At 41.8% G+C, this 26,578-nt stretch overlaps 1 protein-coding gene across 2 annotated transcripts in view; it reads right to left on the bottom strand.

Moving 5' to 3' along the window:
• LOC126334731 (uncharacterized) overlaps positions 1-26,578 on the bottom strand; it is a 144,358-nt gene that overhangs the window by 41,093 nt on the left and 76,687 nt on the right. For both annotated transcript variants that reach the window (XM_049997271.1, XM_049997272.1), the window contains exon 4: positions 20,304-22,825. In XM_049997271.1, coding sequence (XP_049853228.1) covers positions 20,304-22,825 — 2,522 coding nt within the window. The remainder of the gene's footprint in view (positions 1-20,303; positions 22,826-26,578) is intronic.

Here is a 26,578-nt window from a genome sequence, read left to right as displayed (position 1 = left end):
ATGTTCTCTTGATAAGAGCAGCTGGTAGTGCTCAGTGTGCCATACATAAATAGTTGAATTAATCAAATAGGAAATGCAAATTAGGACTTGATGCTTGAATTTGTACACACTGCAAAGGATTAACAAGGTAACAGTTTCAAAGTTTTAGCTCCAAACCTAAAATATAAAAGAATATTCACAGATCCGTAGGTGGTATGTGCACGATTCAACTTTTTGTTTACCAAGTCTCAAAAATTGCACTCTGAAATGCTAGATGATCATATGTTGTGCAGTCCTGCAAACTCTCCCTGGATGAAGAATTAGTGAGTAACTTAAATTGAAAATGCTAATAGATATTCAGATCAATTCAGTTATGGTTCAGAATAGTGGTGAGCAATAACAAGTGAAGGAACATATTTGTAACTTAGGCCTGCTGAGCTTGTTTGTGTTTGAATGACAACTAATGAAGTCTTTACACTCTCTAAGGATCATTCCAGCATAACAGACAAAATGCTTGGTGCAGGCACATGCCATAGATGATGGCCAATTGTTCAAACAAGTAAAATCACCAACAATGGACATGCCACTGCTGAGATCTGTACATAACAATGGATGGTACAAGTTGAGAATTATCACAAGGGTGTGATGAATCCACAGTTAGGCCAATGTCTGTCAGGAAACAACGATTTAACCAAAACCTTACTTGATTCTTTGGAAATGCGCTGTGGAATTCGAAACTTCTATTTTCGAAATGTATCAGTAAAAAGAAGTCCTTGCTGTAGACTGTAACTAATAGATGCAAATACCACAAATTGTCATAGTATAGCTCTATAAGCCGAGGGGTCAAGAAAAGCACTGACAGTTCTTTGGCCAAGAGAATATTTTCCCACATCTATAAGTCCTACAAAAAGGAAACAATATTGCACAAGGCACTATACAATGAACAGATACGCGTGTGATGCTAATGGGAAGAAAATCCACAGACAGTCAATATTACAGTGCTGATTGCAATACTATCTCATTCCAAGTATATCATATTTAAAAAACCATCATGTTGTACACAGGCACAATTAAAAGACACTTACAAATTAGGTTTCAGCTACAGCCTTCATCATGAAAGGAAAAAGAAACACACAAGCAAGCACAACTCACACACACATGATCGCCATCTCTAGCAGTTTGGACCTGAAGACAACTGTCAAGTGGAATTGAAGCAACAATCTGGAGGGGGCAGGAAAGAGGAAGGAATAGCAGTGTATGGATAGGGGAGAGAAAAGTGCTATCCGGCAGAGTGTCCAGTCTGCCAAGAGGCGCTGCCTCGGGAGGCTGTGGGCGGAAGAGGGGGGGGGGGGGGGGGGTGAGAGGGCCAGAACAGAGAGAAAATGGAGAGGAGCAGGGGAAGAGGGGCTGGTGTATTGGCAAAAGGCAGCACATAATGGGGGTGGGAGACGAAAATTGGGAGGTGGTGATAGGACAAAGATGGTGGAAACTGTTGGGTGGAGGATGTGGGGACAGTATGTTACCATAGGTTGAGGCCAGGATAATTACAGAAGCAGAGAATGTGTTGTAACAATAACTCCCATCTGCACAGTTCAGAAAAGCTAGTGGTGGAGAGAAGGGTCCAGATGGCTCGAGTAATGAAGCAGCCACTGAAATCAAGTCTGTTATGTTCAGCTGCATGTTGTGCCACAGGATGATCTACTTTGCTCTTGCGCACAGTTTGACGTGGCCGTTCATCCTGGTGGACAGCTGGTTGGTAGTCGTACCAATATAAAAAACTGTGCAATGATTGCAGCAGAGCTGGTAAATGACATGGCTGCTTTCATAGGTGGCCTGGCCACTGATGTGGCAGGATAAGCCTGTGACACGACTGGAATAGGAAGTGCTAGGTGGGTGGATTGGGCAGGTCTTGCACTAAGGTCTTCAGCAGGCAGATTGTCCTTGTGGCAAGAGATTGGATGAGGGTGACATACAAATGGACTAGGATGATTTGGAGGTTCAGTGGGCGACAGAACACCACTTGGGAAGGATGTTGGATAGAATGTCTCTTATTTCAGAGCTTGATGATGGTAATCAACACCCTGGTGAAGGATGTGATTCTGTTGTTCCAGTCCGAGGTGATGCCGAGTGGCAAACAGGGCACTTCTTTGTGGCTGGTTCTTTGGGGTGGTGCAAGGAGAAATGGTACAAGAAATATATTTGCTGTCTAGGTCTAGGGGACAATGCTTGTCTGTGAAACCCTTGGAGACCCTCAGCATATTGGGCAAGGGAGTTCTTGTCACTGCAGATATGCCAACCCTTGGGCTGCCAGGAATTCTTTGCTGTGAAAGGGATAACAGCTGTCAAAATACATGTGCTGTTTGTGGTTGGTGGGTTTAATATGGACAGAGGGGTGGTGGAGAAGTGAGAGGGGAGGAGGTAAATGTCCAGGAAGGTGGCATGGCAGATTGAAGAGGACCAGGTGAAGAAGATGGGAGAGAAGGTGTTCTGGTTGTGAAGGAGTGAAGACAGAGTGTCATGGCCTTGAGTCCAGATCATGAGTATATCATCAATGAACATGATTATTGTGGTATCGATAGCAATGATGCCACGGCATATTAAAGTAATTAGGTTGGCACTACAACAGACACCGACGACAGCGCCCTCTAGTCGGTACTGTGCAGATCTAAGAGCTCCGCTCCAGATTCTCCCCATTATCAAGAGCAGATGGCGGGGACACTTCGCTTCAGCTTCGCACCTCAGGGAAAAAATATGTATTACTCTAGTTGCTAAAGTAAAGGTGATTTTAATTCACAATGCAGTACCGAGAGATTTTCACCTTATCCTGCTCACACCCACGCGCGGCCTTCCTGGTGGGATACAAAAATTGGCAATGAGGACTCCCCTTTACTCTCCTACCAGCTCCTTTTTGCTCGGTACTGCTTTCTTTTCGTGCTAGCCTCAGTACAAGACTTTCATTTGTCCAAACCATGGCTTTGCCACAGGAACAGGCTTCGCTGTCTGATCTTGCACGTTTTCAGGCTCAGCAAATGACGCAGCTGCTTGCTGCCATAAATGTACTGGTCATACTACAAACTGCAGCTACTTCGGCACCTCCAATGCCACCACCTGTACCGATGCCATCGCTGACGCAACTGCCATTTCGTGCCTTCAATCCTGATGTTGAACGCTGGCCAGAATACATCATCCAGCTCGAGGCACACTTCACAGCATACAACATACCAGGTACAAAGCACCTTGCCTTTTTCATTGCCAATGCGAGTGTTGTGTTATACCGTGTGCTCGTCAAGTTGTTTCCCACCACTCGCCCAGACACTAAAGCTTATGACGAAGTGATTGACGCTTTGAATTCCGACTTCCGTGAGAATGTAAATGTGGTAGCTACACGCTACAAATTCTTTCGTCTCTGGTGTGGCCCTACTTAGTTGAATAAATCTTGGTTAGCAGACCTTCTAGGACTAACTTCTGACTATGACTTTAGTTGCTTGTGTGGATGCTCATATGCGGATATAATGATTAGAGACACTATTGCGCAGAATGTGGCGGATCACCGCATCTGCGAACAAATCCTCAGATTTAAAAACCCGTCTTTGCACGATGTAGTGGACTTTGCTAGATAGACAAGATACATTGGACATGGCTCCTTCCGCATTCGACGTGACCCCAGTTGTATGTACTGTTAGTGTGGCACAACACATGCCCTTTCGCCCGGCCCCAAACAGCCAGCCAGCCAAGCCACGCTGCTCGCACGCTCGTGAACACGTTTCAAACCAGGCACCCAGTAAGGAACTAAAATCATATCCGAACTGCTTTCGTGCCCAGACACGGGACAGTTGCCCATCATATCAAGCACAGCGTTATTTTTGTAATAAGAAAGGATATATGCAAGCTGTGTGTAATAAGAGAAACTCTAATTCACAACTTGTCTCCCGTTTGCGTGGGTGTCACCGCAACGGAAACTGCCATGCTCATAATTCACATCAGCCTATGGATGTTAATGCCATTTATTCACAGCCTTCTGCTTCACGTGCTTCGACAGCTCATCGTGTGAATCAAGTTTGGCCAGACACTTCCTCTTGCATTCAGCATGATGTGCGACGGATACTTTTGGTTACTTTGAACATTTGTGGACATTCTGTTCGCCTGCAACCGGACACTGGTGCATCAGTTTCTTTACTGAACAAATCAACGTATGACTTGCTCGGTTCGCATTCCACACTGACTGCATTTACTGGACAGGAAATCTCAGTGTTCAGAGTGTGTAGTTTGCAAGCCACATATGGAGCAACAATCCGTACAGTCTCTTTCCATGTGCTACACTCTAGTGATGCTACGAACATTTTTGGCATGGACGCATTTGAACTTTTTGACCTCACAATTCAGGACAATGTACTTTGTATCAACGTTAGCGACCATGCAGACAATGTTGCCGCACTATACGATGATTTTGCTGAACTTTTTTCCGATGGCCTTGGTTGTGCCACGGACTTTGCAGTGCATGTTGTAGTTAAAGACAATGCCATGCCTGTTTTCCGGCGCGCACGCCCAGTTCCATACGCACTGTGTGACGCCGTAGCTGCTGAACTTACACATTTGCAAGACTGTGGTGTCACTGAACCTGTTTCTGCTTCACCCTGGGATCCGCCTATAGTGTGTGTGACGAAACCAAAGGGTCGTCTATGTATTTGTGGTGACTTTAAGTTTACAGTAAATCCTCAGACAGTAGTAGCTACATTTCCCTTACTGCGTCCTGATGACATTTTTGATAAGCTTGGTGCAGGAAAATTCTTTTCCACGACTAACTTGTGGGACGCATACTTTCAGATTCCAATCGACGAACAGTCACAGCGCTATTCCATGATCAACACCCACCTTGGCTTGTTCCAGTTCCTCCGCCTTCCGTTCAGTTGTGCTTCGGCTCCTGCTATTTTTCAGTCTTACTTGCAGCAGTTGTGTGCCACTGCCCCTGGTTGCTCAAATTATCTGGACGATATAGTTAATTCAGGTCGCACCCCTGACGAACATTTGCAGAATTTGCGTGCCTTATTTACAGTACTTTTGAAGGCAGGACTAAAGTGTAACAGAGACAAGTGCAAATTTTTTCGAACTGGGATTCAATATTTAGGACATATGATTAATGGACAGGGTGTCCACCTCTCACTGTCACATCTCAGTGTGATTACAGACTTGCCAGCACATAGGAACTTGAAAGAACTTCAGTCTGTGCTGGGCAAAATCACTTATTATATTTGGTTTATACCAAATGCAGCACAGATTGCTGTGCCTTTGCATCGTCTTCGGTGTAAGAATGTTCCTTTTGTTTGGTCTTCGAAATGTGAAGCTGCTTTCGACAAGCTCAAATCTGCTTTGTTGAATGATCGCTGTTTAATTCCTTTCAATCCCTTCAAACCGTTTTGGCTGTCAATGCATCTTCTCACGGCATCGGAGCAGTTCTCTCGCACTGCATTAATTGTGTCGATCGCCTGATCGCTTTTGCATCTAAGTTGCTCAATTCTGCCCAGCAAAACTATTCTCAAATCGAGAAAGAAGCTTTAGCTATTGTATAGGAAGTGACTAAGTTTCATGATTTTTTTGTACGGTAGTAAGTTCTATTTGGTCACCGACCATATGCCTTTGACATCGTTGTTCCACCCGTCAAAGCCAGTTCTGGCCCATACTACAAAAAAGTTTCAATGTTGGTCTTTGTTTTTGTCTAACTACAATTACGAAATTTTGTTTCGGACTATGGCCAGCAAGGCAATGCTGACGCTTTGTCTCGTATACCTATCGGTCCTGACGCAGTGTTTGATTCTTCCAAATTGTCATGCGTGTTTATTGATTCGCAAGATAAGGAATTAGCTGATGGTTTTCTGGTAGATTTTCGTCACACTGCTGCCGCGGCAGCCGCCAATGCTTCTTTGCAGACTCTTTTGCAGTATCTTCCTACTCAATGGCCTCCATCTGCTACGCAAATTCGTGATCCACTTGTTCAACGTTACTTAGTTACAAACTGACAATGATCAGTCACGTGTGGATGTACCTCGTTCGTTGCATTTGAAAATCCTCAGATTTCTGCATGCTGATCAATGGGGTATAGTGCGGATGAAGCAATTAGCGCATTGTCACTGCACTTGGGCTGGCATTGATAAATAAATTGAGAATTTGCTTGCTAACTGACGCTCTTCTGCGGAGCATCAATCTGCTCCCTGCCAGCACTTCTTTGCGTTGCCAACTCCTTCTACGCCTTGGCAGAGTGTTCATATTGATTTTGCAGGTCCTTTCTGGGACACCCGTTGGTTGATAGTTATTGATGGGTACAGCAACTTTCCTTTTGTTGTACCTATGTCTTCTGCTACATCTGCCAGTACTATTCGGGCTTTGACGTCTATTTTTTGCACTGAGGGCCTTCCTGAAGTTATTGTCTCCGACAATGGCCCCCAATTTGTGTCCTCAGAGTTTGAAGCGTTCTGTGCTGCTAATAGCATTCACCATCTGACCTCAGCCTCGTTCCACCCCCAGTCAAACAGCGAGGCTGAACACTTTGTGCGTACATTTAAGTCGCAGCTGAGCAAGTTGCACGCCGCGCGCTCTGGACTTTCCTTGCTTCCTATCGCTCTCAGCCACACAGCACCCGTTCCCCAGCGGAATTGCTTCATGGCCGTGCCCATCGGTCGCTCCTGCAGCTTTTGCACCTGCTGCTGTGTGCTCCTGCTGCTTCGCCACAATCTGGCTTGGCATCTGCTTCGCCACATTCTGGCTTGGCATGATTTGGTGTTCTATCACATTTTCTCTGGCAGGCAGCACTGGGAGCAGGGGTGCATTCTTCGTCAGCTTGGCCGCGCCTTATTTGTCATTTCTGGTCCCTCTGGTACAGTCAAGCGACACGGGAACCAGATCTGTTTGTGCTGTCCTCAGCTTTCTGCCACTGGTTGTTTTCCGGCAAAACTGGAGGCTTCACAGCTTCCGCCCTCTCAGCCCACAACTCCACCGATGGCACCTCCGCTGCTCATGCCTCCGCAGGCGTGCCAGCCATCGTCACCACTGCCGGTCCTGTCACCTGCATTGGATGGTCACCTGTCGCCACCAGCACAGCCCCAGCTCCAGCCACCGCCGTGTTACTTTGCAGTGCCGGAACTGATGGAGGCTGAGGCTGCCATCACGCCGCCGCCACCTTCGCCCATTAAGGTCGCTGCTCTACCTCATCCGAGCATACCCAGTAGCGGTGGACGGCCTGGGCAGGTTTTACATGGGGCGTTTTCCTCGCCCACTTGCGAGCAATTTGGGGTTATGGGTGGACAGCACACACCGGCAGTTCCGCTGTCCACCCCTGGGTCCTCCCACCCGCCGTCGGAAGCCCTACTCAACGATGGCGTCGTTTCAAGGGGGAGGGATGTGGTATCGATAGCAACGAAGCCACAGCGTATTAAAGTTATTAGGTTGGCACTATGACAGGCACCGATGACAGCGCCCTCTAGTCAGTGCTGTGGAGATCTAAGGAGATTTTCACCTTAGCCTGCTCCTACCCACGTGCCCCCTTCCAGGCGGGATACAAAAATTATATCAACCACTTCCTTCACTGAATCTCCACTATCTCCACCCCTTTACCTCCTGGACTCATCACTGTTGGTGCCACCTCCCTATATACTAACATCCCTCATTCCCATGGACTCACTACTATTGCACACTGCCTTTCCCAACATCTGTCACGCTCCAGACCCACAACCTCATTCCTCATATATCTTATTAAGCTTATCCTAATTCACAATGACTTCTCTTTTAAAGGCACAAACAAATCTGCAGCACAGCCATGGGTAACCGCATGGCACTCTGTTATGCCAAACTGTTTATAGCCATTTAGAGGAGACCTTCCTAGCCTTCTAAAACACCAAACCCCTAGTCTGGTTCAGGTTCATTGATGATATCTTCATCATCTGTACTCAGGGCCAAAACATCCTATCTTCTTTCCTTCACAACCTCAACACCTTCTCTCCTATCTGCTTCACCTGGTCCTCTTCAACCCAGTGCACCACTTTCCTGGACATTGACCTCCTCCTCTCCGATTGTTCTTACCATGCTTCTATCCATATTAAACCCACCAACATTAAACAGTACCCATACTTTAACAGCTGTCATCCCTTCCACACCAAAAAGTCCCTCCCATACAGACTGGCACCTGAGGATGCCGTATCTTAAGTGACAAGAGCTCTCCCCTGTGTAATTTCCCCTCACATCCTCAAACCTCCCACCACCTCCAAGAACCAGCCACAGAGATTGCCCCCCTTGTCACCCAATACCACACCGGAGTGGAATAACTGAACTACATCCTTCAATAGGGCTTTGATTACCTATGCCCTGAAATGAGGGATATTCTATCCGGGATCCTTACCTTCCACCCTAAAGTGGTGTTCCTCATCTTCCCACCCTCCATAACTTCATATGCCACTCCCAATTCCATTACCTTGCCACAAGGATCATATCTTTGTGGAAGCCTTAGGTGCAAGACCTGCCCAATACATCCATTCAGCACTTCCTACGTCAGGCCTATCACAGAATTGTCCTATCATATCAGTGACCAGGCCACCTGTGAAAGCAGCCATATCAGTACCAGCTCTGCTGCAGTTATTGCACAGCTTTCATATTGGTATGACAGCCAACCAGCTCTCCACCAGGATGAACGGCCATCGCCAAACTGTGGCCAAGAGCAAAGTAGATCAACCTGTGGCACAACATGCAGCTGAACATAACACACTTGATTGCAATGGCTGCTTCACTACCCAAGCCATCTGGATCCTCATCTCCACCAACAGCTTTTCTGAACTGTGCAGATAGAAATTATCCTTACATCACATTCTCTGCTCCCAAAATCATCCCAGCTTCGATCTGCAGTAATTCACAGCCTCCTGACACTGCACCTGTTGGCAAGGGCAGGCTAGTCCCTGCATACTCTGCAAGACAGTGCTCTTCCACCCCCCCTTCACCCCCCACCAGTACATTTCAATCCCTTCCCCTTCCTCATCCCCATCCCCTCCAGGTTGCTGTTCCCATTCCACATGACAGCTGCACTGTGCACTGTGATCCGAATTGTGAGAGATGGTGATTACATGTGATAGAGGTGTGTTTGTTCATGTGAATGAATGTATGAGTGTTTTTTTTTTCTTTTTGTGAAGAAAGTTGTGGCTGTAAGCTAATATGTAAGTGTGTTTTAATTGTGCCCGTCTACAACTTAACATGTTGTCTTTACGGTAAATAGCAATCTATCTTTTCCTTACATTGCTGATATTGAAACCTGGGGATTCCATTGTTTGATGTTACAAAAACCTTTAGAGAAATATTTTGTGTGTGTATAGTGTCATCAGTTGAACCAAGACTCCCATTTCAATCAACAAACATGACATCTAGTACAAGAATGAATCTTCCTCTCTGCAGTGAAGTACCTACCATTTTGAAACATCATGACAGAGTAAAAGTGCGCGTTTGACATGTGAAGCTAGAACTTTGCCTTCCACAGGCAAGGCACTTAAGTTTGCAAATTAGAGAGAGAGACAGACAGACAGACAGACAGACAGACAGAGAGAGAGAGAGAGAGAGAGAGAGAGAGAGAGAGAGAGAGAGAGAGTGAGATGGGTACAACTGAAACTGTGAGGACAGATCAAGAGTCATGCCCAGATGGCTCAGTTAGTGAGAGCTTGGCCTGTGAAAGGCAAGGTACCAAGTTCAATTCCTGCGCTCACACGCAGTTTTAATCTGTCAGAATGTTTCAAAATAGAGCATACTATGCTGCAGAGAGAAATATTCCTTCTGGAAACAAATCAATAACCCCATAGTCCAACTACATACACAAGAGAACTGTTGTAAAGTTTTGTAAAGCTAGAAAAGGCTACTGGCTGAACTGAAGGACCGAGAATGCCTAATTAGTTGTGTCTGGACAGCTCAGTTCGTATGATTGTCGCTCATAAAAGGCAAGGTTCCAAGTATGAGCCCCAGTTTGACACAATGTTTGATATTAAATCAAGCCAGTGTTTCATTCAATAGTTCAAAAATGTATATCCAAACTACCTTGGGATTATATCTGCATCATTTGTGTCAGCTAATTACTGTTGTGAAACAAAAACACTATCCTGTATTATGAACCATTCCACGTGTGGCCCTTAAAAGCTACACAAAACTGCAACAAAATATTAGAACATTTTGGGAAAGAAGCCTGGAGAGTGAACTATCTCAGGAAGGAATTGATAGACTGCGCCAGTCAGGCAGATGTCTGAAAATTTGATCTTAGAGGTGTATTCTGAGAAATCTGAATAAACTGCTCTTACTTAAACCAAACAATAACAGCATACATGGGTCATATCTAACAACAACATTTTTATAAGTACCATATTCAGCATGTACAACTGTTTGGGACAATTTCTCTCTTTCTTGTATCAACTTTTTGTACTTAGTTTCTGCAGATGTCCGCCACATTCCAATTCCTTGTTCCCATTTACAAATAAATCACATACTGATAATGTCAATCTGTTATGTAGATTTACGTGTATATTTACTTAATGAGTGTCATTTATAATCTTTCCATACCTGTGGTTTCAATGAATCTTTAATATCGGAATATGACCAACAATGAAAATTTCTGCATGGTCTCTCAGAGTAGGGACTTATGGAACTATTACTAACCAAACAACACATAAGATATGTTGACAATTTCTTCTTTGAACAGAGAGACACTAAAATGAAATTTCATAGCCAGAATGAACATTTGTTCATGTAAATAGGTTGAAAAATGCTAACAAGACCACCAGACCAAAAAGAAAAGGCCAATCTCACAGGGTAACATTATACTCTGGAACACACTGAGCTACACTACACCTACATACACTTACATTTACACCTACACCCTGTAAATCACCGTGAAGTGTGTGGAAGAAAATACATCTCATTTTACCAGTTATTAGGGTTTCTTCCCATTTCATTCATGTATTGAGTGCAGGAAGAATGATTGTTCAAATGCCTCTGTGTGTGCTGTAATTATTCTACCTTGTCCTCATGATCCCTATGTAAGTTATTTGCAGGGGGTTGAGCATATTCCTAGAGTCACCATTTAAAGCCAGTTTTTGAAACTTTGTTTGTAGACTTTCTCAGGATAGTTTACATCTATCTTCAAGAGTTTGCCAGTTCAGTTTCTTCATCTTTGTGACACTCTCCCATGGGTCAAACAAACCTGTGACCATTTGTGCTGCCCTTCTCCACTGTTATTCCTATTTGGTACATACTAGAACAACATTCCAGAATGGGCTGCAGGAATGATTTGCAAGCAATCTCCTTTGCAGACTAATCACACTTCCTCAGTATTCTACCAATAAACCAAAGCCCAACACCCGATTTATCCACAATTGAGCTTATGTGATCATTTCATATCATATCCCTACAAAGTGTTACACCCAGGCACTCTTATGAGTTGGCTGATTCCAACTGTCACTCATCGATATTATAGTCACAGGATACTACGTTTTTTCGTTTTGTGAAGTGGACAATTTTACATTTCTGAACATTTAAAGCAAGTTGCCAATCTTTGCACCATTTTAAAATCTTATGAAGATATGACTGAATATTTACGCAGCTTCTTTCAGGCAGTACTTCATTACAGAAAACTGCATCATCTGCAAAAAGTCTGAGAGTAAAATTAATATTGCCCAAAAAGGTCATTAATACACAACATGAATGGCAAGGGTTCCAACACACTTTCCTGGGGCACAACCACATTTGCTGATGACTCTCCACCCAAGATAACATGATGTGTCCTCCCTACCAGAAAATCCTCAATTCAGTCAAATATTTCACTTGATATCCCATATGACCATACTTTTGACAATAAGTGTAGATGCAGTATGGGTGCAGGGAACTAGGAAATATTTTCAGGAATTAGGAAATATTGCATCTACCTGGTTACCTTGATCCAAAGCTTTCAGTATTATGTGAGAAAAGTGAGAGCTGAATCACATGTTCGAAGATTTTAGAGTCCATACTGGTTGGCACAGAGGTGGTCATTCTGTTTGGAGTACTTCATTATGTTTGAGCTCAGAATATGTTCTAAAATTCCACAAAAACTCAATGTCAAGAACACTGGGCAATAGTTTTGTGAATCACTTCAACTACCCTTCTTGTAGATGGGAATGGCCAATGCTTTCTCCCAACAAATGGGCAGAGTTTCTTGTTTGTGGGATCTACAATGGATTATAGTTAGAAGAGGGCTAACTCTACGGCAAATTCAGTATAGAATATGATAGGGTTTCCATTGCAATCTGGGGCTTTGTTCAGTTTCAATGATTTAAGCTGTTTCTCAACACTACTGATACAAATACTTATCTCACTCATCTTTTCAGTGGTACAATCATGAACAAAACAGCAGAAATCTTGGGTGGACTACAACAGTGGAAGGAGTCAATAACAATAGTCTATGTAGTGGAGATGTCGAGCAGTTGACATGCTCAAAAGTAAAATTCGGAACTTATAACTTAACTTTGAGGCTATGAAGATAATACTTCTTTCATGTTTGCATCCCTCCTCCTCCCTCCACCCCCCCCCCCCCCCCTCTTCCCTACAGAGAGAGAGAGAGAGAGAGAGTGCGAGAGATACATAGTTTCCAGCATTGTAGCTGAGTGGATACTTCTGTATGTACACTATGTGATCAAAAGTATCCAGACACCTGGATATTAAAGACTTACAAGTTCATGGCGCTCTCCATCGGTAACCCTGGAATTCAATATGGTGTTGGCCCATCATTAGCCTTGAAGGCACCTTCCACTTCACAGACATACGTTCAATCTGGTGCTAGAAGGTTTCTTGGGGAAGGGAAGCCCATTCTTCACAGAGTGCTGCACTGAGAAGAGTTATCGATGTTGGTTGGTGAGACCTGGCACAAAGTCATCGTTCCTAAAGATCCCAAAGGTGTCTGTAGGATTTAGGTCAGGACTCTGTGCAGGCCAGTCCATTACAGTGATGTTATTGCTATGTAACCACTCTGCCACAGGCCGTGCAATATAAACAGGTGCTCCATCATGTTGAAAGACGCAATCACCATCCCCGAATTGCTCTTCAACAGTGGGAAGCAAGAAGGTGCTTAAAACATATAGAGCCACGCAAAACAACAAGGGGTGCAAGCCCTCTCCACGAAAAACACTACCACATCATAACACCACTGCCTCCAAATTTTACTGTTGCACTACACACGCTGGCAGATGACGTTCACTAGGCATTTGCTGTATCCACACCCTGCATCGGATTGTCACATTATATGCCGTGATTCGTCACTCCCAATAACGTTTTCCCACCATTCAATCATCCAATGTTTACGCTCCTTACACCAAGCAAGGCATCATTTGGAATTAACCAGTGTGATGTGTGGCTTATGAGTAGCCGCTCAACCACGAAATCCAAGTTTTCTCATCTCCCGCCTAACAGTCATAGTACTTGCACTGGATCCTGATGAAGTTGGGAACTCTCGTGTGATGGTCTGGATAGATGTCTCCCTATTACACATTACAACTCTTTTCAACTGTTGGTGGACAGTCAAAAGACAAGGTCGGCCTGTATGCTTTTGTGCTGTATGTGTCCCTTCATGTTTCCACTTCACAATCACATTGGAAACAGAGAACCTAGGGATGTGTAGGAGTTGGGAAATCTTGCGTACAGATGTACGACGCAAGTGACACCCAATCACCTGGTCACATTCGAAGTCCATGAGTTCTGCAGAGCGCCCCATTCTGCTCTCTCACGATGTCTAATTACTACTGAGGTCGCTAATATGGTCTACCTGGCAGTAGGTGGCAGGACAATGCACCTAATATGAAAAAAGTATGTTTTTGGGGGTGTCTGGATGCTTTTGATCACGTAGTGTATTGATATGTGTGTGTGTGTGTGTGTGTGTGTGTGTGTGTTACTTGATTCCAAGTACATAAGTATTTGTTTAATTGTATTAAAAGGAAATTTCTCTTGAGAAAACTATAAAACCATTCTGAGCAGAATTACAGGTCAGTATTTCCTTTTTGGGAGACAAAATTTCAGTACTGAATACAGATATATCTAAAAATTAAAAATTAGTTCTAGCACTTGAAACTATTAGTTTCTTCCTAAGGGAGCAAGAAGGGAGAGGTTGGGGAAGGTTTGAAAGGAAGGGCAGGTCACTCATACCCAAGATGAAAGAAACTCACTTGTTGTAAGGACCCTGAGAAAGTAATAGTTTTGAAAGTTAATTTTTTTCACTTTTAAACATATCAGCGTTCCTCATTTTGAACCAACACTTCAAAGCCTTAAAGATCGGAAATGGCTGCACACAAATTGTATCACCACATCAATCATAGATATGTGGTCCCAAGTGATTTAGTACAGGTAATGGCATTTTATCTATTTTTACCATCTCTAACATTAGTTGCGGGGGCAACAGTCTGGATGATTGACTGATCTGGCCTTGCAACATTAACCAAAACGGCCTTGCTGTGCTGGTACTGCGAACAGCTGAAAGCAAGGGGAAACTAGGGCTGTAATTTTTCCCAAGGACATGCAGCTTTACTGTATGATTAAATGATGATGGCGTCCTCTTGGGTAAAATATTCCGGAGGTAAAATAGTCCCCCATTCGGATCTCCGGGCGGGGACTACTCAGGAGGACGTCGTTATCAGGAGAAAGAAAACTGGCATTCTACGGATCGGAGCATGGAATGTCAGATCCCTTAATCGGGCAGGTAGGTTAGAAAATTTAAAAAGGGAAATGGATAGGTTAAAGTTAGATATAGTGGAAATTAGTGAAGTTCGGTGGCAGGAGGAACAAGACTTTTGGTCAGGTGAATACAGGGTTATAAATACAAAATCAAATAGGGGTAATGCAGGAGTAGGTTTAATAATGAATAAAAAAAAAAAAAAATAGGAGTGCGGGTAAGCTACTACAAACAGCATAGTGAACACATTATTGTGGCCAAGATAGACACAAAGCCCATGCCTACTACAGTAGTAGAAGTTTATATGCCAACTAGCTCTGCAGATGATCAAGAAATTGATGAAATGTATGATGAGATAAAAGAAATTATTCAGGTAGTGAAGGGAGACAAAAATTTAATAGTCATGGGTGACGGGAATTCGTCAGTAGGAAAAGGGAGAGAAGGAAACATAGTAGGTGATTATGGATTGGGGCTAAGAAATGAAAGAGGAAGCCGTCTGGTAGAATTTTGCACAGAGCATAACTTAATCATAGCTAACACTTGGTTCAAGAATCATAAAAGAAGCTTGTATACATGGGAGAATCCTGGAGCTACAAAAAGGTATCAGATAGATTATTTAATAGTAAGACAGAGATTTAGGAATCAGGTTTTAAATTGTAACACATTTCCAGGTGCAGATGTGGACTCTGACCACAAACTATGGGTTATGACCTGTAGGTTAAAACTGAAGAAACTGCAAAAAGGTGGGAATTTAAGGACATGGGATTTGGATAAGCTGAAAGAACCAGAGGTTGTACAGAGTTTCAAGGAGAGCATAAGGGAACAATTGACAGCAATGGGGGAAAGAAACACAGTAGAAGAAGAATGGGTAGCTCTGAGGGATGAAGTAGTGAAGACAGCAGAGGATAAAGAAGGTAAAAAGACGAGGGCTGCTAGAAATCCTTGGGTAACAGAAGAAATATTGAATTTAACTGATGAAAGGAGAAAATATAAAAATGCAGCAAATGAAGCAGGCAAAAAGGAATACAAACGTCTCAAAAATGAGATCGACAGGAAGTGCAAAATGGTTAAGCAGGGATGGCTAGAGGACAAATGTAAGGATGTAGAAGCTTATCTCACTAGGGGTAAGATAGATACTGCCTACAGGAAAATTATAGAGACCTTTGGAGAGAAGAGAACCACGTGTACGAATATCAAGAGCTCAGATGGAAACCCAGTTCTAAGCAAAGAAGGGAAGGCAGAAAGGTGGAAGGAGTATATAGAAGGTTTATATAAGGGCGATGTACTTGAGGACAATATTATGGAAATAGAAGAGGATGTAGATGAAGACGAAATGGGAGGTAAGATACTGCGTGAAGAGTTTGACAGAGCACTGAAAGACCTGAGTCGAAACAAGGTCCCCGGAGTAGACAACATTCCATTAGAACTACTGACGGCCTTGGGAGAGCCAGTCATGACAAAACTCTACCAGCTGGTGAGCAAGATGTATGAGACAGGCGAAATACCCTCAGACTTCAACAAGAATATAATAATTCCAATCCCAAAGAAAGCAGGTGCTGACAGATGTGAAAATTACCAAACTATCAGTTTAATAAGTCACAGCTGCAAAATACTAACGCGAATTCTTTACAGACGAATGGAAAAACTGGTAGATGCGGACCTCGGGGAGGATCAGTTTGGATTCCGTTGAAATGTTGGAACACGTGAGGCAATACTGACCTTACGACTTATCTTGGAAGAAAGATTAAGAAAAGGCAAACATACGTTTCTAGCATTTGTAGACTTAGAGAAAGCTTTTGACAATGTTGACTGGTATACTCTCTTTCAAATTCTGAAGGTGGCAGGGGTAAAATACAGGGAGCGAAAGGCTATTTACAATTTGTACAGAAACCAGATGGCAGTTATTAGAGTCGAGGGGCATGAAAGGGAAGCAGTGGTTGGGAAAGGAGTGAGACAGGGTTGTAGCCTCTCCCCGATGTTATTCAATCTGTATATTGAGAGCCTGCATCTCGTGGTCGTGCAGTAGCGTTCTCGCTTCCCGCGCCCGGGTTCCCGGGTTCGATTCCCGGCAGGGTCAGGGATTTTCTCTGCCTCGTGATGGCTGGGTGTTGTGTGATGTCCTTCAGTTAATTAGGTTTAAGTAGTTCTAAGTTCTAGGGGACTGATGACCTAAGATGTTAAGTCCCATAGTGCTTAGAGCCATTTGAACCATTTGTATATTGAGCAAGCAGTAAAGGAAACAAAAGAAAAATTTGGAGTAGGTATTAAAATCCATGGAGAAGAAGTAAAAACTTTGAGGTTCGCCAATGACATTGTAATTCTGTCAGAGACGGCAAAGGACTTGGAAGAGCAGTTGAACGTAATGGACAGTGTCTTGAAAGGAGGATATAAGATGAACATCAACAAAAGCAAAACGAGGATAATGGAATGTAGTCAAATTAAATCGGGTGATGCTGAGGGAATTAGATTAGGAAATGAGACACTTAAAGTAGTCAAGGAGTTTTGCTATTTAGGAAGTAAAATAACTGATGATGGTCGAAGTAGAGAGGATATAAAATGTAGACTGACAATGGCAAGGAAAGCATTTCTGAAGAAGAGAAATTTGTTGACATCGAATATAGATTTATGTATCAGGAAGTCGTTTCTGAAAGTATTTGTTTGGAGTGTAGCCATGTATGGAAGTGAAACATGGACGATAACTAGTTTGGACAAAAAGAGAATAGAAGCTTTTGAAATGTGGTGCTACAGAAGAATGCTGAAGATTAGATGGGTAGATCACGTAACTAGTGAGGAGGTATTGAAATGGATTTGGGAGAAAAGAAGTTTGTGGCACAACTTGACTAGAAGAAGGGATCGGTTGGTACGACATGTTTTGAGGCATCAGGGGATCACAAATTTAGCATTGGAGGGCAGTGTGGAGGGTAAAAATCGTAGAGGGAGACCAAGAAATGAATACACTAAGCAGATTCAGAAGGATGTAGGTTGCAGTAGGTACTGGGAGATGAAGAAGCTGCATCAAACCAGTCTCAGGACTGAAGACAACAACAACCACAACAACATTATTTCTCTACATTTGCAGTCTCCTGTTCATAACTATTTAATTGGAAGTTACTGCTCACTTTACCAAAATTTTACTCTTATCTATTCAAATTCATCAACTGCAGCTTCTATTCTTTAAGACATTATGGCTGCTTTTCAGTACAAGTTCTGGGATATTTCTACAGCTTCTTCTTCTTCTTCTTCTTCTTCTTCCTCTTCCTCTTCCTCTTTCCCCATCCTTTATCCATCTTTAGCTTCTCAACCCACAACATTACAATGAAAGTTCAGGAAGCACTTTTTCATTTCTTTTTCAGTTCAACCAACTATGGACAATATACAACAGCTACTTATGTTTTATTTTTCTTCCCAGAACTCTTTCATTCTTTCACCCAGCTGTGTCCTCTGATTCTCAGATGACATTCTACTGTGTTCTCTGTTCTCTCTCTCTCTCTCTCTCTTTAAACCCTTGAAGTTGTTAATTATGGTTCAGGAGTTTTCTCTGTTTTGGACAGCTTCACAATCATTCATTTCTTCTACGTGTTTTTGAGATTCAATGACACACCATGAAGCAATTATCTGAATGGGACAGGAATCAGTAGGTGTGATGTACATGTACAGACAAACAAATTACAATTTGAGAACAACTGGATGTTTCATTGAAGAGAAAGAGGTTCATAAACGGAGCAAGTCAATAATGTGTTGGTCCACCACTGGATCGCATGCAAGCAGTTATTTGGCTTGGCAATGATTGATACAGTTGTTGGCTGTCCTCCTGAGAGATATCATGCCCGATTCTGTCAAATTAGCATGTTAAGATTCTCAAAATCCTGGGCTGGTTGGAGGGAACTGCACATAATGCTTCAAACATTCTTAACTGTTGAGAGATCTGGCGACCTTGCCAGCAAGATAGGGTTTGGCAAACATGAAGAAAAGCAGTAGAAACTATCACCGCATGCGAGTGGGCATTATCTTGCTGAAATGTAAGCCCAAGATGGCTTACCAGGAAGAGCAACAAAATGGAGCGTAGAGTATCGTTGACATACTGTTGTGCTATAAGGGTGCCAGGGTAACAACTAAAGGGCTCCTGCTATGAAAAGGAATGGCACCTCAGACCACCACTCCTGGTTGTCATGTTGCAAATCGGGTGACAGTCAGAATGGTATCCTACCACTATCCAGGGCATCTCCAGCCATGTCTTTGGCCTGGAATCTTATCAATTGGAGTAGAATTGTCTCAGTGATGAGTCTCACTTCTAAATGAGCCCCAATGACCAGTAAAGAAGTGCCTGGAGATGCTGCAGACAGCTGTGGGATACAAACCTGACTGTTGCCCGCCTTACAGCCTGACAAGCAGGAGTGCTGGTCTGAGGGACCTTTTCATAGCAGGACCCCTTTGGTTGTCATTAGTGGCACCCTAACAATACAGTGGCATGTCAACAACGCTCAATGTCCTGTTTTCTTGCCCTTCACGGCAAAACCACCCTGGACGTACATTTTGGCAAGCTAGTGCCTGCCTGCACATGGTAAGAGTTTCTACTGCTTGTCTTCGTACTTGACAAATCCTACCTTGCCCACCACGGTCAATGGACCCCTCCCCAAATGAGAACATCTGGGGCATTACGTGCAGGGCCCTCCAACCAGCTTGGAATTTTGACAATCTAATGCAGCAAATGGTCAGAATTTGGAATGATATCCCTTAGGAGAACTCTGTCAATAAACAACAAGCTGAATAACTGCTTGCAAAAGGACCAGGGGGGACCAATGCTTAACTGACCTGCTCAATTTGTGAACTTCTTTCGTTGAATAAATCATCAATTTTTTTCTGAAATTGTAATACTTTGTTTGGCTGTACATGCACATCACATCTACTGATATATGTTCAAAGAAAGTGGTATATTTTTTCCTAACTGTCTGAGAAAGTTTTTGGCTCTTCATATAGCTCTATGTTGCTCCTTAGTATTTATTTCCAGTTTTCATCAGTTGTCACACCCAGAATTTTTTGACGGACTTTTCTTTGTTATTTAGTGATAACAGTTTCTATAATTTCCAGCAGTATATGCATTCCTTTGGAACTTACAGGGGGATTAAAATTGTTTATCAGATCAGTGTTAAAACATGGGACCTTTCACCGGCCAGTACTCTACCAAATGAGCTATACAAGCATGAGTCATGACCTGCACTCACAGCTTCGCTTACACCAGTACCTCTTCTCCAACCTTCCAAACTTCACTGAAGTTCTCCTACATATGATGCAGGTCTAGGACTCCTGGAAGAAAGGATATTGCATAGAAATGGCCCCGACGCAGCCCATAAGATTGTTACCAGAATTAATTTTCATTCTGCAGTGGAATATGTACTTATTTGAAACTCCCTGCCAGACTGAAACAGCTTCCACACATTCTGTTTTAGTACAATATCTAAATCATAATCATTCAGGTGAAATGACATAGTTGCAAATTAGCATCCAGTTCTGACAATGAATCATTTTACAGTCAAGAAATTATGCAAATAACATAACCTAGTAAGAGTATTATCAAAAAAATTGGAAAAAAAACCTGCTGAAACACACCAAACATACAAACCTTTGTTGATTGTGCCGGTGTCCTGAAAATCTGTTATCAGCATTCATAAGCTCATAGTGTTGAGGAGAAGCTGAAGGTGAATCACTATGCTGCATAAAGGCATCACTTTGTGGACCTGTGTTCCAAGTGTTTTCATACCATGGTTTGTTTGATTGCGCTTGAAAAAATCTTTGTTGGTGTTCAAGCCTTCTTACATGTGAGAAATCTCCAGAAGTATCAATTACAGCAAAAGGCATATTTTCTTGTGTTGGATGGTTGTATGGATTAGAGTAGTTCCGAGAAACCGACTGCCCATCATAGTCCATCCGAACATTACGAGAAAATTCTTCTGATATTACCTGTGGATCAATGTAATGCCTCTCATCAGCCATATGATGGTGAGGTGATCCACGATATTGCTGGCGTCGGAAATACCCCCTCCTGGGCCTAAATCGTTGGTGAGCATCTCTACCTCTATGTGGGCGTCTGCGCACAATCCAATCTGGCCGGTCAGAGAGTAGGTTTTGCAGGTCAATTTGATATTCCTCCTGTGACGGTGTCACATTCTCTGGTAAAAGATCAGATGGAGGAACTCTAACAGTGGCAATCTTCACACCAGCAAAATTAGGAAACATATCCAAAATTTCAGTTCTAGTTTTTGTCCTGGAATCTTCACCTGTTAGATCAATGAGAGTTATTTCTTCATAAAATCTGGTCAATTCTAATTCCAGGTCATCATCTTTCAACACAACTGCTTCATCATTCTCACACTGGGTGTCGATATCATCAACAACTATTATTTCACCCATTTCTTTTTGCTTTTCACGCTTAGCTACTTTTCTTGGAACCAATTTATCATCTGAATGCATAAGAGTATCAGTTTCAACATCAACTACATACGACTTTTCACTCTTTACAGACGATTTCCTTTGAGAAATACGACGTTTCCTTTTTGATTTGTGTTTGTGATCCACACATAAAATATCATCATTCCCTTCTTTATTACCAGTGATGTCCGGACAGGCGGCTATGCTTTCTTCTGCTGAACTAACATCAGTTATGTCTATTTCACATTTCAGAGATTTCTTAACGAAAGGATTCTGGCCCCCAGCAGTCTTCCGATTCAATGTCCTTAAGGCTATACTTTCTTTTTTTGAATTAATGTCAGTAATGTCTACCTCACACTTCAAAGAATTATTAGAAGTACACGGTTGTCCTACATTCTTTTTCGGTCTCGGTGACACTGGCAATTCATCCACGATAACTACTTCTTGAGGAGTTCTCGTTTTACTTTGAAAACTAGACAATTTGTTTTCATGATAATTCACTAAATTCACAAGAGGGGGTTGGCATGTTTTGCCACATTTTTTGTTCTGTTCTTGTTCCTCAAGGTCAACAATGATATCACTGAACCCCGATACACTACTGTCACTAATTAGACATACCTCATGTGATATTTTTACATCTTCCTGTTTTATTAATTCATGTGATTCCTGTGTGATTTGTGGCTCTCTAGTGTTTAAATGTTTGTCTACTTCATGTACTTCCTCTACTGATTCAATAATGCTGGGTGAGTCCATTCTGTCTACTGAAATATCACAGTTTTGCTCTGTATGAATAGTCTCTTTTTTTATTATGTCTTTTGATGACCTCTCTGTTGATGTAGATCCTGAAATAATTCTCTCTCTGTGCTCCACAACTTCCTCCTGCAAATCATTTTCTACCTTCATTTCGATGTCACATATAACAACATTATTTTCATGACGATTTTCTTCATTATTTACTGCTACATGTGAAAAATCAACAGTTCTTTGTTCATGTTTGATGTTATGAATATTGTCTTCAACCAATCCACCATTACCAGATTTTTTGCTAATAAACACTTCAGAACTATTTTTAATTCTCTGGTGTGACTCTGAGAAGTCACCTTTAGGATTTGGACTGCTTAGCTGTTGCTTCTCAGTTTTAAAATTAGTCTCAGATACACCAGGTGAAACTCCTGTACCGTCTGATACTGTGTTATTTGTGTAAAATCCAAATCCATGAGCTGTTTGAAGCTCACTATCCTCATTTTTAACAATAGTACATATTACATCATCACTTGTAGTTTTTTCTTCAGAAACCTGTGGGATTATGGTTTCAGTTTTTACATGGCTCTCTGATAAAATATCTGCATGTTGTTTTTTAATGTGGTTTGTATCTATCTTAACATCATTTCCTTCAGATGACATCATGATTTTTCTAACAGTGTTTTCATGGAACTCAGCATTTGAGGAATCTCCATTTTGATCATTATGCTGCTCTTGCGTGCTCACAGTGCTACGCTTACTGGGATAAAGATAACTCTGTAGACCTATACGTCGTTCATAGTCTGTGAGAACGAAAAGCGGTCCGTCATGACGTTTAAGCCGAAATCCTTGGCGTGCTAAGTGTGAGAAAACTCTATAACAATTCAGTGTACAACCTGTCCTTTGTCCTAAGAGTGTGTTATAGCCTTGCTGCACACTCAGACCAACATTGTTATGCAGTAGCAGTAGATTACTCTGAAATGAAAAAGAAAGGAATATATCTTAATATGCTGAGGAAAACCACAAAATGTCTGATATACAAGAATGATAAAAAACTGTAAATTGTGACTTACAGATATCAAGTTAACAGCTATAAGTTCAAGCCTTTGCAGCTATAAGTTCAATCATCATAAACAAATTCAGAAATATGTTCCGGATAAGTATTTAAGGCGTATACAATAAAAGACAACACTGTTTGACAAAAATGAGAACTATTTCAGTGATGTATTTCTGAGTGTTTAGCCGAGATGTTGTTTCCATTTTATGCAAAATACACTGATAACTGAATCACTCATCTTCTTCAGGTACTGTGAGTTGTGCTGCTATGTGTATTTTCTGCTTGGATTCCACCTAGACTGTGAGTTTGATTCGAATGCCCACTACTCTCATCTAAGAGCGTAGTTCGCATCAAAAGTTGAACTCACAATTGGCTATAAATTGTGGCATGAGACCAACAATAGTTCACAGTCTGGTTGGAGTTAATACAGTGACTTCTAGAAAGTCTTAAATCTACGCAGACAAAAATATTTGAATTCTTAGATTCTAGACCTTTCACAAGCCATCAATGTCCTAGCCATAAAATTCTGCTTGAAAAATTAGAAAGAAATGGAGTAACAGGTGTAGCAAATAGCTGGTTGAATTCATACCCAACAAATTGCAGGCAGTAGGTAACACTTCAGCACGAGTTCAACACTTTGAAATAAATTAGAAACAACACTTTCCCTTTCCAGTGAATAAACAATAAAATATGGTGTACCTCAGGGCTTAAGCATAGGACTGCCATTCCTCTTCATCTATGTGAACAATTTTGTTGACTACATAATTCTTCAAAGAACTATCCTATTTGCCAATAACACCATCATACTGCTCAATGGGTCCAGCCCAGAAACCTTGCGATCAATACCAGATAGTTCTATGGCACAACTTTCAGAGTGATTCACCAAAAACACATTCATTGTAAATACTGAAAAAGCTGTGTATGTCAACTTTATTTCCACTATCTAGTCAAATATCTATTCAAGCAAGATTACATAATGATCCAACATAAAATACAAGTCTGAGAATTTTTTTGGTCTGTGAGTTCAGTAAGACTTAAAATGGTACACACATATAAAGAACTTGTCTAAGAAAGTCTCATCCACTTGGTACAGGCTAAGAACAGGAAAGTCTACAACAGGCAAAACATTAGTACTGCAGGCATACTAGCATAGTTTCACTCACTGCTCTAATATTGGATCATTTTCTGGGAACAAACAGCTCATCATATAATTGTCTTTAGAATTCAAAATCGAGCTCTAAGAAAAATTTGTGGCCTTCAAAAAAAACATGGAGTCCTGTAAATTTTGCTTTATTGAGCTGGATGTTCTGAGTGTTTCATGCTTATTAATTTATGAAACTATCTTGTTCACCAGAGACTACCTCTTGAAAATGGGCAAACTATTCTGAAAATGTACGAAACTATTGTACCAGAGGGAAATCAAATATACACTAAAAATATTCCAGAACAACATCTTATCAGAAGAGCATAATTAGTGTCATACTACACAATAAATTACCAGAGGAAACAAAAATTGGAACATATCCAATATTTAAAATAAAACTAAAGGGATTTCTAATAAAGTGCTATTTCTATTCTGAAAAATAATTTTCAAATGTGTGAAATAAATGTTAATTTAAATTGATTCTAAGAATAGACACCCAATTTTAATTTCTACATATACATAAACACTGCACAAAACATCATACAGTGTGTGGCAGATGGTATCTTGTATCACTACTAGTCATTTCCTTTGCTGTTCCACTCGCACGTACAGTAACAGAGAAAGGACTGCCTACAGGCCTCCATACAAATCCTAATTCTCCATAATACTTGCTTGTTGATCAAACCTACCAGTAACTAATCTAGCAGTTTGTCTCTGAACTGCTTTGATGACTTAAATTAATCTGATCTGGTGGGCGTCGTTCCACTCACCAGGAATACTCGAGAATGGGTCATATAAGTGTTCTATATGCGGTCTCCTTTATAGATTAGCTACACTTTCCCAAAATTCTCCCAATAAACAAAAATCGACCATCTGCCTTCTCTACTACAATCTGTACAAGTTTGTTCCATTTTCTATCACTTTGCAAAGTTATGCCTAGATATTTACTCAAAATAATCAGTTTTTGACAATCAGTAATTGGATGGATAAAAAAAAACTACTCACCAAGCAGTGGCAGAGGAACACACATATAAAAACAGGTTTTTTGTATGCAAGCTTCCCGGAGAAGAGGTGAATGGAATGACAGAGGGGTGAAGGAAAAGAGAGATTAAGGGAAAAGGGATAGATTTCAGAAAAGTCACCCACAACTCCGGGACAGTGGAGATTTACCGGACAAGATGAGAAGAAAAGACTGATTGTTGGGGACTGCACCAGACAAGATTTGAAAACCTTAAAGGTGGAAGAAATGGCAATTCGCAAGACAGAGATTATTGCTAAAGCATCATCCATGAGTTAATAAGAATGAAAAGCTAAGTGCAAAACAGACATGTTAGAAAATGAAAGATGTAGAAAGCAAAAACGATGTAGTTACTGTGAAGGAATGCTGAGATTGAAGAAATTAAAGTTAATTGAGGCCAGGTGGGTGGCGAGAACCAAGGATATGTTGGAGCACTAGTTCCCACAAGCAGAGTTCTGTGAAACTGCTGTCTAGGGGAAGAATCTAGATGGAACGTGTGGTAACATACACACCGAGGTCATGACTGTCATGTTGTAGAGCATGCTCTGCAACAGGATATTGTGTGTTGCTGGCATACATCCTCTGCCTATGACCTATGACCATTCATCTTAACTTACATATATGCAAGTTAAGATGAATGGGCATTGTGTGTGTGTGTGTGTGTGTGTGTGTGTGTGTGTGTGTGTGTGTGTGTTTTCTCCTCCTGCCACCACTTGGTGAGCAGATATTTTTTATCTATCAAATTACATTAGATACTTAATTAACGTGGCTGTATCAGGAAGCATAGAACCAATGCTGTATTTGAACATTATGGGATTTTTTTTTTTTTAACTCATCTGCATTAACTTACATTTTTCTACATTTAGAGAAAGCTGCCATTCATCCGACTTATCCTGTATCCTACTACAGTCACTCAACAATGACACCTTCCCCTTACACCACAGCATCATCATCAAACAGCTGCAGACTGCTACTCATCCTGTCTGCCAGATTATATATGTATGTAAAGAAAAGGAGCAGTCCTGTCACACGTCCCTGAGGCACTCCCAATGACACTCTCTCTGATGAACACTTACCACCGAGGACAATTTACTACGTTCTATTACTTAAGAAGGCTTTCAGCAATTCACATATCTGGCAATCTATTCCATATGCTCACACGTTTGTTAACAGTCTACTTTGGGGCACCAAGTCAAATACTTTTTAGGAGTCTACACATTTGGAATTGGCTGCCACCCTTCGTCTATAGTTTGCAGGTTATCATGTGAGAAAAGGGCAAGATGAGTTTCTCATGAGTGATGCTTTATAAAACCATGCTGATTTGTGGACAGAAGCTTTTTTGTTTCGCGGTAATTTACTATATTCGAACTGACAAAGGAAACTCCCCATTGCACCCCCATCAGATTTAGCGGGCGCCGATAACCTCGTTGTTGTGCGCCCTAAAACACTAATTATCATCATCATCCCATCAGATTTAGTGGTAAGAGGGCCTAGTAAACAGCCTGTCAA

This window comes from Schistocerca gregaria, chromosome 2 (genome assembly GCF_023897955.1).
Source record: "Schistocerca gregaria isolate iqSchGreg1 chromosome 2, iqSchGreg1.2, whole genome shotgun sequence".
Classification (NCBI taxonomy): Eukaryota; Metazoa; Arthropoda; class Insecta; order Orthoptera; family Acrididae; genus Schistocerca; species Schistocerca gregaria.
This window is presented reverse-complemented; position numbering and strand designations above follow the sequence as displayed.